The 17,896-nt window shown below is 39.5% G+C and overlaps 1 protein-coding gene across 1 annotated transcript in view; it reads left to right on the top strand.

Annotated features, from left to right (window-relative positions):
* The window catches only part of Galntl6 (polypeptide N-acetylgalactosaminyltransferase like 6), a 1,036,720-nt gene that overhangs the window by 840,168 nt on the left and 178,656 nt on the right, over nucleotides 1–17,896 (top strand). Inside the window, exon 5 of the mRNA XM_013354103.2 lies at nucleotides 17,098–17,283. Coding sequence (XP_013209557.2) covers nucleotides 17,098–17,283 — 186 coding nt within the window. The remainder of the gene's footprint in view (nucleotides 1–17,097; nucleotides 17,284–17,896) is intronic.

Raw genomic sequence — 17,896 nt, 5'->3', positions numbered from 1 at the left:
TATAAATATATGTTACATATGTATGTAAGTATACATATACACATATATTCTCAAATATAATCTGCTTGCTCGATAGAATGTTATCAGCATTCTTTAGTTGCCTATAATTTTTTCTGTAGGATTGAGGGAAAAAGAAGGGAATGAAATAATAGACGGATATCTGGAAAAGTCGTAAGAAAATTTGTTATTAACTATACACCTAAAAATTATAATACACCCAAGTCTGTATATAACTATACATACATAGTTTAAATGAAATCTGTACCTTTCTTGCTCTTGTCAATATTCTCTGCAAGTACATATTACCATTTGCCTTTATGGTGAAATGATATAAAACTCTACAAACCAAAATAGACAAGAAAGGTTCTTATCCCCAGGGATTCTCAAACATACGTTTTCTTAACCTTTTCCTTTGGTGAAGGGCAGCAATTGATTAAGTAAAACACTGGAAATTGGCTAGAGAAATGATAAGAAATATTCCAAGTTTACAATAATTGGGAGACATTAAGGTTATACAAGAAAGTACGTGCAAAGACCAGTTGTCTCGGGAAATTGCTTTGAAAGACCTAACTTCAGAATATTGTGTATGTTCAAGGTATTTCAGTATTCATTGTCTTATTTGAACAAGAGTCAGTCAGCCTAGGAAAGAGAAGACAAAAGGAAGACAAAGATTCTCTATTACAAAAAGGGAAATCATCAGTGTGAGATTGGAAAAGGTAACATTTCAAAGACGGATGAAGCTGGAGGCTCTGCAGGCATATCTGATTATGACTTTGATGCTGAGAAAACACTTGATGAAACATTAAGGGGTTTCTCCTGACGGGAGCACTGGCTGAGAGAATGATTTGACTACAGTTTTGTTTTGAGTACAGAAATCGGATTTCTATGGTACCTAATTTTTGAGATAGTAAATCAATCTGTGATAGACAAAGGCAACGAGAACATGGCATTGGCCTGAGCATGGGTGACATCATAGCAGATACAGGAAAGAGTGACATCAAATGCTTTGACTTGTAGAGGTGGGCTTGCTAACTAAAGGGTCCTCTTCTTCATGGCTTGACATCCTACATGACAAGTAGCAATCCAAACATTCAAGATAAACCTGTAAAGAAAAAGCAGACAGTCCTTGCTGTCATGAAGCCTTGATCCTGTACAGACAGACAAAGATTTAAAAACATCACAACTAAAAATGTGTGTATGTTGATGGGATAATAGATTTATAATTGTGAGTTACTGTTTTTAGACAAATATATTGGTATAGATTCTTGTATATTGATACAAAGTTAAATTATATTGACTATTGTATGCATGCATGTTTCTACCTCTGTTTAAAATATTTTTTATGTGTTGACATATATTGTATTGATATATATATTGTATATATTTACCATATTGCAGTGTACATTTCTACCTCTGATTAAGATACTTATATAATGTTTGTGTATTGATATATATTTACCTACTGCAATGTATATTTGTACATTGTTTATATTTGGAGGTCATTGTCCTCATTTGTTTCACAGTCATTTATTGTCTTAGTCTTTAAGTTAGATAGATATTGAGAATTATATAGATTAATAGTCATCTAAGTTTGTCATTTATAATTAGACTAATCAGGTTCTTTAGATATATAGAGATTATACTCAGTATAGATAGATAATCTTCAACTTCTTCAAAGAGCTGTAGAAAATGGCCTTTAATCTAACTCAGAGTTTTGTGGTAGTGAGACACAATTGCTCTTGGCAACACTGCTCTATTCCCGAGAGAATGTTGAGCACCAAAGATACTCCACCTGGAGCCTTTCTTTTTGGCAGAACTGGCCTTTGGGCAAAAGAAATGCCCATACCTCAACCACTGACAGAGATACAGAGCATGCATCAATGGATAAAACAGGACTGTCATATCCTGCCAAGACAGGGTAAGACAGTTTTGAAAAGTTGCTTGCCTTTGAAAATGGTATGTCAGTTATGTTAGGCCTTAGCCAAAGTTGGTTGCTTCAACGCTGCTAACGTGACTTTGGGTGATTGCCCAGGTAGCTAGTTGTCTCTGTGATTTGTTGCATGTTTTGGAAGTTGTTTTACTGAACTTTCTAATTACCCAGGTAACATTATTTCCCTTCTCAGATCTTCGATGGGGTTGAAGACTATATAAATGTAGTTACTTTTCTTTCATGACTTGGCCAAGTTATTTATTATACAAGACCTAAGCTAGTTAGAATAGGATATTTGTACTTATTGTATATAATTTCATAGTAGGTTTAGAACTCTCTTATTTAAACAAAAGGGGGAGGTGTTGCGGGATGTCCTCCTGCTCCTCCAGCCTATAGCCGCTGAGATACCAGCCCATTGGGGCGTGGTCTCTCTCCATTTAAAAAAGTGGCCACTTCCCTCTGCTCTCTCTCTTCACTTCCTGCTCCGCCAGCGACTAGACTCCCTTCCTGGTTGTGCAGAGGGCTGGGATGGTGTTCTGTAAGTTTTTTCCCCTTTAAATAAATACCACCCTATTAATCATAATTCCAAACAGGTGTGGCATTGTTTGTGACGTACGCCTTCAGTATGTGAAATACAGGAATTAGTGAGAATATAGTGTGGGCAGAGAACAGAGAGCGATGGTGTTCAAAGGATGCTCTTTAAAGGCTGGATTGATGTGGATGCAGCAGAGAAGAGAGGACGATGCTAAGTAGCTTCTCAGAGAGGACGGTGCTGCTCTGTGTAGGGCAGAGGCATTAATCATCTGCTTGGTTAGGACTTGACTTTTCCTCTCTGGAGCTTATGCTTTCTGTATGTGATTTTTTGGTTGGTGTTTCTTATAATTTATTTCCTTTCCAGTTGAGGAAACACCGGGTCTTCAGAAATTAGTTCTAATTCATTAAGATTACCAGTGATCAATGGTTTTGCTTTGCAGATGTTGCACTCAGTTAAGGGGACCTCAGTCCCACTGTTGCCCAGTTCACGGTTTCGTAGATGAATGGACAGGGGAAATTGAGTATCTTAAAATTTTTTTCTAGAAAGAAAGGAGTCAATAATTCCATAGTAGGACAAACTAGAGAGAATCATCTGTAGCGTTTTTTTTTCTTTTTCATTTTTAACTTTTTGCTCTTTGGAGTTCTGCCAATTAGCTCCCAAATAAAGACATGGAAGCTTATTCTTTCTTATAAATGCCAGGCCTTAGCTTGTCTTGTTTCTAGTCAACTATTCTTAAATTATTCTGTCTGTCTTTTGCCTCGGGTTTTTTTTTTATGCCTTTCTATAGACCTTTCTTTACTTCTTACTCTGTGGTTTGCTGTGTAGCAAGGCCCCTAATGTCTTCCTCTCCTCCTTTCCCTGCTTCTTGATCTTCTTTCCCAGATTTATCCTCCTATTTATTCTCTCTGCCTTCAAGCCCCTTTCTCCTGCCTCGTTATTTGCTGTTCAGCTCTTTATTAAACCAATCAGGTGTTTTAGACAGGCAAAATAACACAGCTTCACAGAGCTAAACGTGAAAGAATGCAACACATCTTTGCACAATGAACAAATGTTCTACAGCATAAACAAATGTAACACATACTCAACTAATATTCCACAACAAAAGAAATAAAAACAAACTAAAACCTGCCTGAAATGCACTTCTATAGCCAACTTGTTTTCCACCAGCCAGGGCAGGTGAGCTGCTTTCAGAACTACCAGAAAACACGAACAGTTCACTAACGTGAAGCTAGAAGCACTGTCCCTTGGGCTGTACCCAAAAACCAAAAACACTGAGCAATCCCTAGACTGCCAATCTGAGACTGCTGGCTATTTGGTTTCGGCTTAAATGAAAATCCCTAATGAAAGTGCCCTAGGAATGCAATAACGAAAACAGCGAATGCGGTTGCGGAGAGAAATATTTCAGGTCGGAAGAAACAGGAAGCTGAAGTACAGGGACGAGCACTTTACAATATGCCGTCTTTTGCATCCAGTCTTTACCCATGCATGTGTTGGGTGTGTTGTGTTGTGGATGTCATATTTCAAAATATCAATGTGAATTTTTTTCCCAGGCATGTTTATGCATGCCTACACATCCCACACCGCTGAGGCTAAGGCAGGAGGATTGTGAGTTCCAGGCCCGCCTGCCCTTCTCAGTGAGATTCTGTGTGAAAAAAAAAGAACTTTTTAAAATTATAGTCACAAAGGGAAAAGGAGAAATTGTTGCTTGTTTTAGGGTTTGTTTGTTTTTTTCCTGTTGTTTCCTTGAAGTCCTATAATGGCATAGTTATTTCCTAAGAGCCTGCCTAAGCAGGCTTGCCATTTAGTAGGTTTTCACTTTTTCATTTTGACTTTAGAAGGAAGTGACATCTCAGAACTATGTACCTTGGCCTTCTTATTACCTCATTCCTGAGACAATCCCTTCCCTGATTAACTTATGCAACTCTAACGCCTCTAATTTAAGCTTCTCGGTCCTTCCTTTCCACAGTCAATTTGTCATCCCTCTGTATCAATCACCTACAATAAGAGCTTCCTATTAGGAGTTATCACCTTCCCATGTGATATTCACTGTATCCCTATTGACATTGAAAGCTTCTGGGCACACACAGGGTCCTTGGTTTCTCAGCAGACACTAGGCTGCTGTTATGTGCATAGTCATTATTTTTTTATTTACACATAGGTTGTTCAACAAGGAGCATTGGGTTTTAGTATCAAATTGGATGCCTGTTAACTTTTAGTTTCATCAGCTACATTTGTAATACCTTTTAGAGTACATTTGTTTCTTCTCCAGCTAATAGAATAGGTAGAAAGGGGAATCTAAGACTCAAAGCAAGAACATAGTCTAATGCAAACTTGGAAAGTCATGCAGAATTGATATAAAGTTATTGCAGGAAGCAAATCTCTCCTAAGAGAGAAGCTTTTGCAAAACACTAGCAACCCAGGGCTTGTTTTTCCTAAGAGAGTGAAAAAGATCAACCCCATACCTCCCTCTCTGTGCAGGCTACTGGCTGCTTGCAGTCTCCTCCTTAGGTGAAACTGATCAAGTGTAAAAATAATCCTGGGGCCATGGGAGATACATCATTAACACAGAAAGCTGTATCCTTGCTGAGGCCCGAGGAGATTCAGCCATTTAAATGAAGATGAAGAGGACCAAGCCAAAGACTCACAATAGGAAACGTATTTCCAGCCTCTCAGTGGAGGAGACGCAGTGTGGCCCTTCGTCACTCCTTGTCAAGCCAGTGACAGACTGTAAAACTCCTGCTGCTGTCCTTGTGTTCTGAGCCCACTCTGTCTGACAGATGCTTGGCATGTTTTAGACATATGATTTATTGCCTCGTTTAATCAAGACTGTGCAGAAAACAATGATCTCTCTCTCTTTGCAAATTACAAATTAGCCACCTTTCACGTATTCTTAGTGACAGAAGTGGTGTGTGTGTGTGTGTGTTCTCCAAAGAATGCCATTACCATTTATTTATTGTTTGATAAGAAGTTTAAATAATGACTCCCATTCCTTCTGCCTGCCCAAGGAAGGGAAATCTATGCAATACTATAGAATAAAAATGCAGTCAGCCTGCATCCGTGTTTTACAGTGTTTATTGTCATGAAAAAAAAAATATTAGCCTGAGCAGATTTCAGTGCTAATGAACCGCTAGACTGTGGAGGCTTATTGGCAATTTAAAGGCCACATCACTTCATTTTGCTTCCCGTTTTGCGAATATATTGTACCTACCTTTTAGTAATTTCTTCTCAAGTTTGGCTTGACCCTAAAAGAATCCCATGTACCAAGCCAGTCAGTTGAGTTTCCTGGAAATAATATCACCTGTTTAAAGATGACTCTTCGGACATTGATTAAGTTGAAATGAAGTGCATGTGGGCAGCGTTAGGCTGTTTCCTTACCTAGGGAGAAAAAATCGCTTTCACGAGTTCAGCAGTAAATAGCCAATTCATTCCGACATAACGAGGAAGAGTGATGGTAAGCCAGAGGTCACAGACGACAGCAATGGGAAAGACCTATTAGATCATTTCCTCCGTTCCCTGGAGACGAGGGCCAAATTATATTTCATACTGCTTTGTCCAGTTTGGCTTTCAATTACTCAAGCCAGAGGCTTTTGCCACTTCATACTTTTTCCCAAGGTCTTTATCTTTCTGCATGACCCCTGCCTGGCTGGGTCTAGTGGCAAAGTCTGAATCTCAGTGAGCATTAACCCTCCAGGGCAGCCACAGAAGGACTTTTCTTCACAATTAGACCTCTCTACCTCAGAATGGATTTTCTCATCTTTCAATAATCTTTAAAATCATTTCCTTCGAAATTCCTGGCTTTGTCCTCTCCACTCTACTTCCGTGCGGGTTCCTCGTACCCCCTTTCACTCAAAGACTAAATAAGAGGTACTTCTGCCAGAAGAGCCCCCTTTGAAATTAAATTAGTGCCTATTTCCCAAAGAAAATGATTGGGATATCTAGGGCAATGCCGTTCGTGCTGACACCAAAGAACTTCTTGAATAAATAAAAGGGACCACTTCAACCACTTCAGAGAGGATAGGGGATGAAGGAGTAGAGGCTGCAGCCCTAACGACTCCCCCACAGAGTGCTGCTGCCAGAAGAACAGGAAGAACAGGATAGAAGCTGGAGGATCACATGGAGGGAGGAGGCTGGCTACTAAAGAGAGGGCTACTGGAACCCTTTTGTTGACGGTAGATCACTTGGAAGAGTAAGTAACAGTAGGAGTTGGCAGAGGTTCCCCTTGGACCAGGTAGGAACAGATGAGCTCCGCAGCCCCATGATGCACACGGACAGTTTGTTCGCTTTATAAGGAGGGGCGCGAGAATGGGAAATGACACGCTGCCAGTCTGCCAGTCTGGTCAAGCTCCTTTTCAATAGAAATAGAGAGGAGTCCCTTCTGTCAAATCTTGCGTCCATTCCCTGAGTAGGCAGAGCACACTAGTCCTAAAACTGTCTTTAAGCATTTCCCCTTTGTTTCACTCTGGCAATTTCCAAGTTTGGGGTCTTGCCAAACTGATAGGTTTCTATTGTGGGGAAAAAAAAAATCAACAGAGCAAGCAGAAATCCTACCGAGTCAGAGAAAACTCTTGCTAAGAATGCATGTGACAGAGAACTAATATTCAGAATATATATATAGAATTCAAAAAATAATAACCAAGTAGTGCAATCAATATATAGGCAGAAGTAAACAAACACTGGCTGAAGTACAAATGGCCAACAAAACTGTGAAACGTAAGACTTCTATAACAATCGGGAAAAGACATATCAAATCTCACTGATATTTAACAAATACTGGTAAGGATGAGATAAAAGGAACCCTGATACATTGTTGACTTAATTTTCATTTATTACACTATGGAAAATATCATGAAAATTCTTCAAAACCCTGAGATAAGCTACCATATGTTATAGCTGTTACAATACATTCATACAAATAATAAACCAAACATCAAATCAACATACAATAGGAGTATATAAATACCCAGTTTACTGAGGCATTATTCACAATAACCAAGTTACCAAATCAATCTAGGTGCCCATAGATTTTGATGAGTAGATACAGATACTCAGATACTATCATGTATTTCCAAGAATATTATTTAGCCATAAAGAAGAGCAAATTAGCCGGGCGGTGGTGGCGCACGCCTTTAATCCCAGCACTCGGGAGGCAGACGCAGGCGGATCTCTGTGAGTTCGAGACCAGCCTGGTCTAGAAGAGCTAGTTCCAGGACAGGAACCAAAAGCTACGGATAAACCCTGTCTAGAAAATTTAAAAAAAAAAGAAAAAGAAAAAAAAGAAGAGCAAATTAACAATATTTTAAGAAAAATGAATGGAACCAGCATGGCAGCACCTTTCTTTTCCAGCAGCCAGACTAGCTCCTTGCAGCGCCATGACAGCTAGTCGTCACAGGGGCTCCCAGTAGGGCGCCAGCTTGATTTCTCATAATCCCATGACAAAATGCCTGGTGTCTTCAGTAATAGGATCTTGCTCTCAAGTTCCAGTGGGCGGCCAAGCACAATGGCAGCAGTTGTATTATTGGGGGGTGATCCCTTAGATAACCTTGACCAACAAGTTGGAGAGAGTCTACATCAGGGTTTTGAGCTTTTGTTTGGTCGTCGGTGGTTTCCGAAAAGAGGATTACCACACACATCCCACTTTTGTGCTGGTGTAACTTCAGCTAAAATATTTTTAAAATATTATATATTTTGAAAGCTTATAAAATAAAGTGTTTCCTCATGGCTTTTTCAAGCATCCTGAATGTTATGTAGCCCCCTCCCCCCACAAACCCTTATTGTACCCTCTATCACTTTCCTCCCTTGGTTTCCCTCTCATTTCCTGTGCCTGTTTTCTATCACCTGTATACTGCTGTCCCCTTCCCTTATCGCCCCCTCCCCTGCTCTCCCAGATGCTTCAAGTTACACAACCTGAGGATCTGTATAAGTATGTGGGGAGCCCCAAAAGATGTGTTCTATGCCATTGACCTAAAATTTTTTTCCTTCTTTTTCTCAGTGTGTGTGTGCATATATGTGTGTGTGTTTGTGTGTGCTGTGCCTAAGTTCCTATTCATGAAGTTTTGTCTTTTCTTAACTTACTGGTTTTGATGAACTGAGAAGTCTAGTTTGCCTACCTTGTCTTCAAATCCTAATATTCTATCTTCTACATGATTCATTCTGTTTGTAAATTTTCCATTGTTTTGTTTTGTTTTTGAGATGTCAAATTTTTCATTTCTGCCTTTATTTCAGCTTGGGTTTTCTTCAGTATCTCAATCTCTTTGTTGAATTCACTTTTCATACCCTGAATTGTCTTCATTATCTAGTTATTAGTGTGTGTTTTCTGGGACCTCTCAATCAGGGTGTATTCCTATTTAAGTTCATTCAGCTGCTAATTCATATCCTTTTTAAAAGGAGAGATAGCACGAGCAAGGAACTCAGGACCGCGAGGGGTGCACCCACACACTGAGACAATGGGGATGTTCTATGGGGAACCCACTAAGGCCAGCTGGCCCGGTTCTGAAAAAGCATGGGATAAAACCGGACTTGCTGAACATAGCGGACAATGAGGACTACTGAGAACTCAAGAACAATGGCAATGGGCACGTACTGGCTTTGGGGGAGCCTAGGCAGTCTGGATGCTCACCTTACTAGACCTGGATGGAGGTGGGCGGTCCTTGGACTTCCCACAGGTCAGGGAACCCTGATTGCTCTTCGAGCTGATGAGGGAGGGGGACTTGATCAGGGGAGAGGGAGGGAAATGGGAGGCGGTGGAGGGGAGGAGGCAGAAATCTTTAATAAATAAATAAATTAAATTAAAAAATAAATAAATAAATAAAGTCCTTGAATTCCTTGGACATGTTCTTTTGAATTCTGTTCTTCAGACTCATCTCTGTTTAGAGATGGGCATCATTACTATATGACTCATGATATTTTTGAGGCTCATATTGTCTTCTCTTTCATACTGATTGCATTTTGTGCTGGGACCTGAACATCTGGAGATAGGTGGTTGGCTATGTGTTTGATATTAGTTTCCAGTTCGCCACTGCTGAATGGGACTTTGGTTCTGTGTTTTATGTCATCCTCTCTCCGATTGCAGTAGGAAGGGCTTTAAGCTCTGTCTTTCAGAGACATGGTATTAATATCTGAGTGGAGCGGCTGGGGTGATTGCAGTTATAGGCTATTGTGGGTTGCTGGGTCAGATGACTGTGTGAATGCTTGGGTGAGGACTTGGGACAGATGGCTGGGCAGAGGTGAAATTTCTAAGCACTGATACTATTGGCAAGGAATTGGAGCAGAGAGGATGAGGGGGCCTGAAAACTTGCCACCAGCACCTTGTGGGTACAGCTGACTGACTGATGCAGATGGGTCCCACAGAAAGCTAATGATGGAGAAGCAGGTGATACAGGACCTTGGCACTCAAGTCAGCACATGTCCCACTGTGTCTTTTTAATGCGTAAAATAGTCCAAGCATTATTTTTCTGTGTGACACTAGGAAAATTTTTAAATTACCTGACGCTCATTGTCCCCAGTTATTAGTAAGGATAATTTTCCTTATCCATAAAATGAAGATTAAATAATTAGCACATGAATGCATCTTAGAATAGTGTCTGGCATTATTGCAAGCACTCGATTTATGTGGACTTGTTTATTATTAGGTTCATCCATTATGCTGTCAAATTTTATTGCTTATTATTCAGGAATCTCAGGCTCAGCATTGGTTTTTTTCATTATTCTCATATATAAGTTTTGAGCCAAGACAAAATCTTGTGTGGTCCCTTTCCCTTTCATTCCTTAATAGTGTTATCAAGAAATGGACCAATTCTTTGAGAGGACATATCGTTAGCAGCTCAATTCTCTTCAACAAGGGCAGACAAACCATTTCCTGCACGCCTCCTTCTATATTGCACTACAAGAATATCGTTAAGAACTGGGAGTTTCTGTGGCCTTGAAAACAGGACCAATTCCCAGATCTTTAATTTAGTTCTGCTCTCCACTAAATTGAAATTTTGACACAGCGTTTTTCCTCACACCAACTGTTCGGTGTAATTCTTTCCAATTTGTCCTTATTTATTGTGAAGTCCAGCCAAATCCCTTAGGTCTTCAGAGGAGCCTGGCATTTATTGGTGCCATTATTCAATCACTAGAACAAACATTAATTTGATATTGTAGTCTATGTGACTCTACCTGTATAGCATCTCCACCCAGTGATTTAAATAAGTTATTTAGAGAAAACAGAAGAAGAAAAAAAAACAAAAACCATTCCTTCCTATGCCTGGTTGCATATGGTCCATGAAGAGCCACAGGTGTCTTCAGTGAATGCAAAAGTTCCCAGTTCCCATGTGATATCTGCACTGCTCTATTATGTGAGGGTTTTACTTGGCTTTGTCTTCTGTCTCCCCTACATTTTATGTTGTCTAAGTACCTAAAGATTAACTTGGACTTTCTCAGGTATATCAGTTTGTGTTTTTATCACTCTAAATTGCTTATAGATGTTTTATAAATCCCTTGATTTTGGGGGTAGATTACATGCTCCTTGTGGCTGTGCTACTTGCCCCTGTTTCCCCTCAGAGGCTGTGACTTCACCCCATTGGTACCTCATTGATGCTGCTCGCAATCCCGGGCAATGGTTCTGACACAAAGTTAACATTCCTGGCCTACAAATAACACTAAATCATTCATTGGTTTCGTGAGGAAACAAAGTTGCTCTGCCCCTCCATTTCTCAAAATAATCACTATAGGAAACCAGCTCACAGAAGGACACTTATCCCAGCTGTGAGTGTGTATATAACAGGTTCAAATAAATCACTCATCAATGCCGGCTTCTTTTTGATTGTTTGTTTCGTTTTTTTCTCTTTTTGAAACAAGGTTTCTCTGTAGCTTTGGAGCCTGTCCTGGAACTAGCTCTTATAGACCAGGCCAGTCTTGAATTCACTGAGATCCACCTGCCTCTATCTCACAAACGCTGGGATTAAAGGCGCCACCACTGCCTGATGATTCAACATCAGCTTTAATGTAGTAATATAATAAAAATAACTTTAAGGATCACATAAGATGGTGTTGGTCAAAACACAATACAGAAACACTGAAATTCGTGTAAATTAGTGGAACTTAAGAATGAGATTTTTACCTTCAAGGACTTCAGAAAATAGAATCAAAAATAAAGTTGGTATGTTGAGAAATGTGCTTTGTTAAAGTCATTTTTTAAAATCTCTGCCTCATATCTCAAGATAAATAATCTCACAAAATGAGATTTTTTTGAAAAGTCTTAATGATGAGAAGAATTAGGGAAGATAAGAACTGAGTTTTCTTAGAATCATGAGAAGAAGATGAGATATTTGAAGATATGTTTGCAGGGGTTAACTCAGAAAGGTAATTAGGAACAAAGTGTCACTTAGCTCCCTGATAAAATTGATGACAGGCAGAGACTCTAAGAGTCACCAGGCAGACAAGGCCCCATGTTTAAGATGGGAGGGGAAACACAGGCAAAGAGGATTTGGCACAGATCTATGGAAATCAGTTTTTAATAACTCTGTCATAATAAGGGTATATTTTCAAATACTGTGCTCCTTAACCATCGATTTTGTGGTGAGAGAGAAAACAAATCACAGAGTCTTTTCTTATGAAGCATCTTAATCTGAAGCTTTAATTTCTATATTATTTCTTATTTTGATAGTTATATTCTATACTGAAAGTATTTTAGTTGCCAACACTCATTTTATTTACAGAATAACTGTTATTTGGAGGGTTGGTTTTTCTAGATGCTTCGTTCACATCTTACAGAGTCATCTGGATGTTAGGCTGAGTGGTTTCCTTTGCACGCTGGTGTTGGCTGTTGGAAGTGGTGCAGTTACCATGGAAATGTAGCAATATGGTGGATCATCACAGCACTGATACAGAGTTGTATGTGGTCCAGCTCTTCCACTTCCTTAGCTACCTCATCCACAGAGGACAGAGGTGCAGGTCATCCAAATGTTCACCAACTGATGAGTGAATGATCAAAAGATGGATTACAAATATAATTAAATAGCATTTATTCTTGTAAAGATCAGTAAAGTAAGGAGATTCTGGGAATGCAGTGGAGCACTTACATGGCATTCAGAATGCCCTGGGTTCTTAATTCCTAACATAGGACATAATATAATATAAATTATATATATGGCATAAAATATATAATATTATATGCGTGGCATAAAATATATTTATTATTATACTATACATTTTTTATTTGTTAAATATTATACTTCTCATATTATATATAAAGAAAGGAATTATAACACACATAGTACTGTATGGGCAAACACAGAGGAAATTATACTGAGTTAAACAAGACAGTCATCAAAAAGCAAATACCTTATGATTCTATTTATTAGCCATCTGTAGTAGTCAAATATATAAAACAGAAAATAAAGTAGTAGTTTCCTAAGGATGGGGAGGGGAGGTACAGAGTTACTATTTTACAGGAAAGTTAGATAGAAAAACAAACTTCCAAAGATTAATTCCACACTGCCTTTGAAATTATTAGGCTGATAAGCTTAGCTGTGTGTGCTCATAATTTTAACTAGAATAGGTGAAATTAAAAGGCCGTGCTTGGGAATGTGTGTCTGTCCTTCCACACCAAGACTGGTGACTCAAATGTCATATTGCCCCAGGTTTCTTTAAATTGAAAGACTACCTTAGGGTGGAGAGAGCTCTCAATGGTGACAAGCACTCAAGGCTCAATCATGGGCCTGGAGTTCTGGTCTGAGCACATAAGTCAGGTGACTCCCAAACATTACATCTCCAGCTCAAGGCTCCGATAGTCCCTTTTGTCCAGCGTAGGTACCCAGATACCCGAGTGTGCACACACTCATGCAAACACACACAAAACACAAGCATACACATACATAAATAACTAGAACCTTTTTAAAAACTGTGCTATGTGTTATAGTTTTGTACGACTGAAATGCTTTCGAGTCTGAGGTGGACTGATAGCCCCACTGTTAAGTATATGGCTGCTCTTCCAGGGACCCAGGTTTGATCCCTTGCAGGCACAGGTTAGCTCACAACCCAAGGTATCTGATGCCCTCTTCTGGCCTCTGCAGGGACTGCATCCATATGGTACACAGACATACATCCCCAAACAGACAAAACACCCAAACACAAAATAATTTAAAAGAGAATCAAAGATGCTTTCTAGTGCTTACATATTTGGCCTAATTCTTAAGTTTCTCAAAGTCAAATAGTATGACAGTAAACCCCTGCCTTTGTCCTGCTCGTTTTAAAATATTGGAATTTAGAACTAGAAGTACAAAGGACATCTGTAAACTATTTGCCTATGCTGTTGCAATAAGGAGAGTGTTTCAAATGTCACAAGAGAACCAAGTTGTTTAAAAAAAGAAAATATGTTTTTATTTCATGAAGATGCATGAATCATACCCAAACTCGTAATACCTATAGACAGTGCTTCATGAAAAAGATTTCTGTAGCTTACCCATTTTCAACTTACAGCTGTTCCCTTTTTTGAGGCAACAATTACAACACCCAAATAAATTACACAAATACACTATCTCAAGGAGATGAAAAGTTCACAGGTTAATTTAAACAGAGCAATTCTAAGCTATAGATTATGCTAAGGTTTCTTATTTTCATATAAAAGCTTGAGGAACATTATAAATGCAAGTGTGAATTATAGGAGAAATATTTGTCATTGCAGACAAAACTCATTTTTTTAAATAGCTCTTGAGAATGTTCGGTGAAAAAGGAAAATAATGCTTAAATGCTACCGTGATGTGCTGTGAGCAGTACCTCATCAAGAGTTGGAGTAAGTAATGAATACACAAGTCAGATTAGTAATAAATGAACTGAAATAAATACACATTATAGACATGCTGTGTATTTTAAAAAATCAGTTTACTCTCTTCTCAATACGCCAAACTATTTTTGTGTAAGGTGACAATCTACTTCATTCCCTTCTGCAAACCCCATTGTAAGAGTGTGGACTCTGTCTTATTTAGGTTGTGTGTTATTGCTGTGGTATAATGTCATAATCAAAAGGAACTTATGGAAGAAAACTTTCGCAATATAGTTTATAGTCCATCAAGGATGGAAGTCAGGGCCAGCCTGGGCTATATGACAGCTTGCTTCAACAGAAACAGACGTGAGGCTAGTAAAAGAAAAGCTAAGTTGTACCTGGTATGAATTAGTCGACTATGGGAAATCACACATTTGCTTCCTGTAATGTTCTCTGTGGTTGGTCAGATTCCACGTGCTTCAGAACTGCCACGAACAGTGTTCAGCAGTCTGTAGTTGAGCAGCCTTCGCGACTCTATGCAGAGAACTTTGAAGGGCCTGAGGTTTGCAGATTCATAGATCTTCCCACTGTTTAGTGGATACAGGCGAAGGTCAGGATATCCCCAGGGCCCTGAAATAAGAGATTTCATTACATGGAATGAGCAATATAAGGAACAGAAAGACTATCTGGAGCCTCCCATCCCCCAAGTTATATTGAGAAGGATACAGGTGTGTACAGCTGGATTCCTACGCAAGCAGTTCATCACTTTTATTATTATCTTATTAATAATAATAATTTTATATGAAGGTTTTATAGATGCCTATATAATGCATTCTGGTCACTCTCACCCTCTGTCCTCTTTTTCCTCCCTCCAACACCTATCAACCTCTTCTCATCTCTTCAAGTTCCTATTCTACCTTCACAACTTTTAATTTAGTTCTGGGACCCAGTAAATTGAGCCAGATCCATATCTGTAGTCATGGGTCTTGAAGTACCCACTGGGGCCATTTTTGCTTTGTTTTGTTTTGTTCTGAATTGTTTTAGCCACCTGACCTTCTGTGTTTCCATATAAATTTTAAGATTTTTGTTTTGTTTTTCAAATTCTGTGTAGAATCATTTGGGAATTATTAAACCCACCAATCTATAAGCACAGGGGACTTTCCAGTGAGGTTTTTACTCAGCTGATGGAACTTTTTATTTCCAACATCATGGTAGCTTGGTTTTCATCAGCAGGTCTCTTTACTGGGTTTTATTTTCATATCTTGTATTGACTTTCTCATTCAGCTCTTTGTTTTGATCTCTGGAATATGTGCATGCCTTCTTTGAGTTGCTTGAACATACTATGATCATTCTTCTGAATTCTATTTCTGGACCTTCTTCCAGGAAATTTTCATTACTGTCATTGTTAATAGATTGGTGATTTGTGTAGGTCTTAGCTTTTCATGCTGTTTCTGTCTCTGGAATATTTACTCTGGTTATAGATACACAGAAACAGATGGAAAGTTAAAAAACAGAACAAATAATAGCATACCGCATTCTAAACCATGAGATTGGTGACTCACATCAGAAAACCCTCAGACTATCTGTCTTAGCTGGGGTTTCTTTGATGTGAGGAAACATGGTGACAAAAGCAGCTTCTGGAGGAAAGGGTTCATTTCACACTCATTTCCATATAACAGATCATCATCAAAAGCAGTGAAGACAGGAACTCAGGCAGGGCAGGAACCTAGTGACAGAAGCTGATGCAAAAGACATGGACTAGTGCTGCTTACTGGCTTGCTCTCCATGGCTTGCTAAGCCTGCTTTCTTATAGAACCCAGGACCACTGGCCCAGTGGTGGCACCACTCACAATGGGCTGGGCCCTCCCCCATCAATCACTATTTAAGTGCGCTACCGGCTTGCCTACAGTTCAGTCATATGGAGGCATTTTCTTAATTTAGGCTCCCTCCTCTTAGATGAGTTTAGCTTTTGTCAAGTTCGCATAAAACTAGCCAGCACGATATCTTATGCATGTACTAGGAGCATCAGGGAATAAAAATATCTAAGTCCATGTCATACAAAAAGTCACCAAATACATCATTTTGCTTTAGAAGAGCTGAAAGACTGATACAATTTTAAAGTCAATAGAAAATACCTTATCATGTAAATCGCGGTTTTTTTTAGTTCATTTTGTTCCCACAGTTTGCTTTTAATCAGCAAAGAAACGTTGCCAGTTTTAAGGAGTGCAAATGATTTCCGAATCTTAGACAGCAACATTCGAGATGACAGAATAGGGTTTCCTTTTGTCATCTATTTCAATACCAAGTGAGTCACATTTCCAGTTCAAATTAGGAATCAGAACTGGACTTCTTTCACAGTTTTCTATTTCCTTGCAGAGCGGGAAGCTGTGTGGTTCTTACTGATTTGACAGATTTTTTTTTCCCCTTCTTATTTTACATGCACCATTATCAGCACACAAAATACCAGGCAAAACTTTGCTGTAAAAGATCCCTCTTGTCGGGAAGAGCCCATATGCCAGGATGTACGTTTGACTTCGCACAGCAGGACCTAGAAGGCCAATGCCCATCTTGGCATCCTGGTCAGGATTAACATGGTGGCCACTGGCCAACATTAGCTGCGTAACTGAGCTCTGGTGTACCATCGCCGTCCATGGAATTCAAAGGCCAACGTTTCTGGTTTATGAAGCTTTGGAGGAAATAAAAATACAGAAACCCCTTAGCATAAAATCTTATTAGAACCTTCCTCCATATGAAGGGAGCAGAAACACAGGCTGTGAGATTGTTCCACTTGGGTTTGCCATTCACATATGATCGGTGCACAGCAACCGCCAAGGAGTCCGCTGTGACTAACACTTGGCCTTTTTCCTGCATGTTTTCTTTCCCTCCTAGAACACTTGAAGGAGAAGTTAGAAGATTACATGGCTCGGTTTTCCAAAGTGAGAATTGTTCGCACCAAGAAAAGGGAAGGACTCATCCGGACCCGACTCCTGGGAGCTTCTGTGGCCAGAGGCGAGGTGCTGACCTTCCTGGACTCCCACTGTGAGGTCAATGTGAACTGGCTGCCCCCGCTCCTCAGTGAGTATACTGTGTCACCAATTTCTCACCAAGTGGCACGCTGGACCAGGGAAGCTGGCAACTGTGCCCTGATAACAGAGTGTGAGGTTTCTTCTATAAATGTTGCAGTCAGCAAAGGCTTGAGTTTGAGTTGTATCTTCATCACTGTGGATGACAAATAGGTATAACTACATTAAAAAGCATTTCAGATAGGACCAGCAGCAATCTAACTTAAGGTTAGGAAGGTTTCTTTTATATTATGCCTCTCTCATTGCAGTTGCGTTTATTGGGTAAACACTAAAGTAAAAAAAAAAAAAATAGCTTCAAACTATTTTTCAGTCATTCTACAATTGGAATAAGATCAAAAGACACTTACCCATGTACATATACACAGTTTTATCACAAGATGGTTAAGAAAGGAGGAAAATTATTCAGCCCCAGGATATAAGAATCTAAGTGATTTGCCATTTTTTTAAATGTGTAGTGTCGAGCCGGGCGGTGGTGGCGCATGCCTTTAATCCCTGCACTCGGGAGGCAGAGGCAGGCTGATCTCTGTGAGTTCGAGGCCAGCCTGGTCTACCAAGGGAGTTCCAGGACAGGCTCCAAAGCTACAGAGAAACCCTGTCTCGAAAAA

The sequence above is a fragment of the Microtus ochrogaster genome, unplaced genomic scaffold, assembly GCF_000317375.1.
Source record: "Microtus ochrogaster isolate Prairie Vole_2 unplaced genomic scaffold, MicOch1.0 UNK28, whole genome shotgun sequence".
In the NCBI taxonomy this organism is placed as follows: Eukaryota; Metazoa; Chordata; class Mammalia; order Rodentia; family Cricetidae; genus Microtus; species Microtus ochrogaster.
Note: the sequence above shows the minus strand (reverse complement) of the source record. Positions and strands in the feature narration are given on the sequence as shown.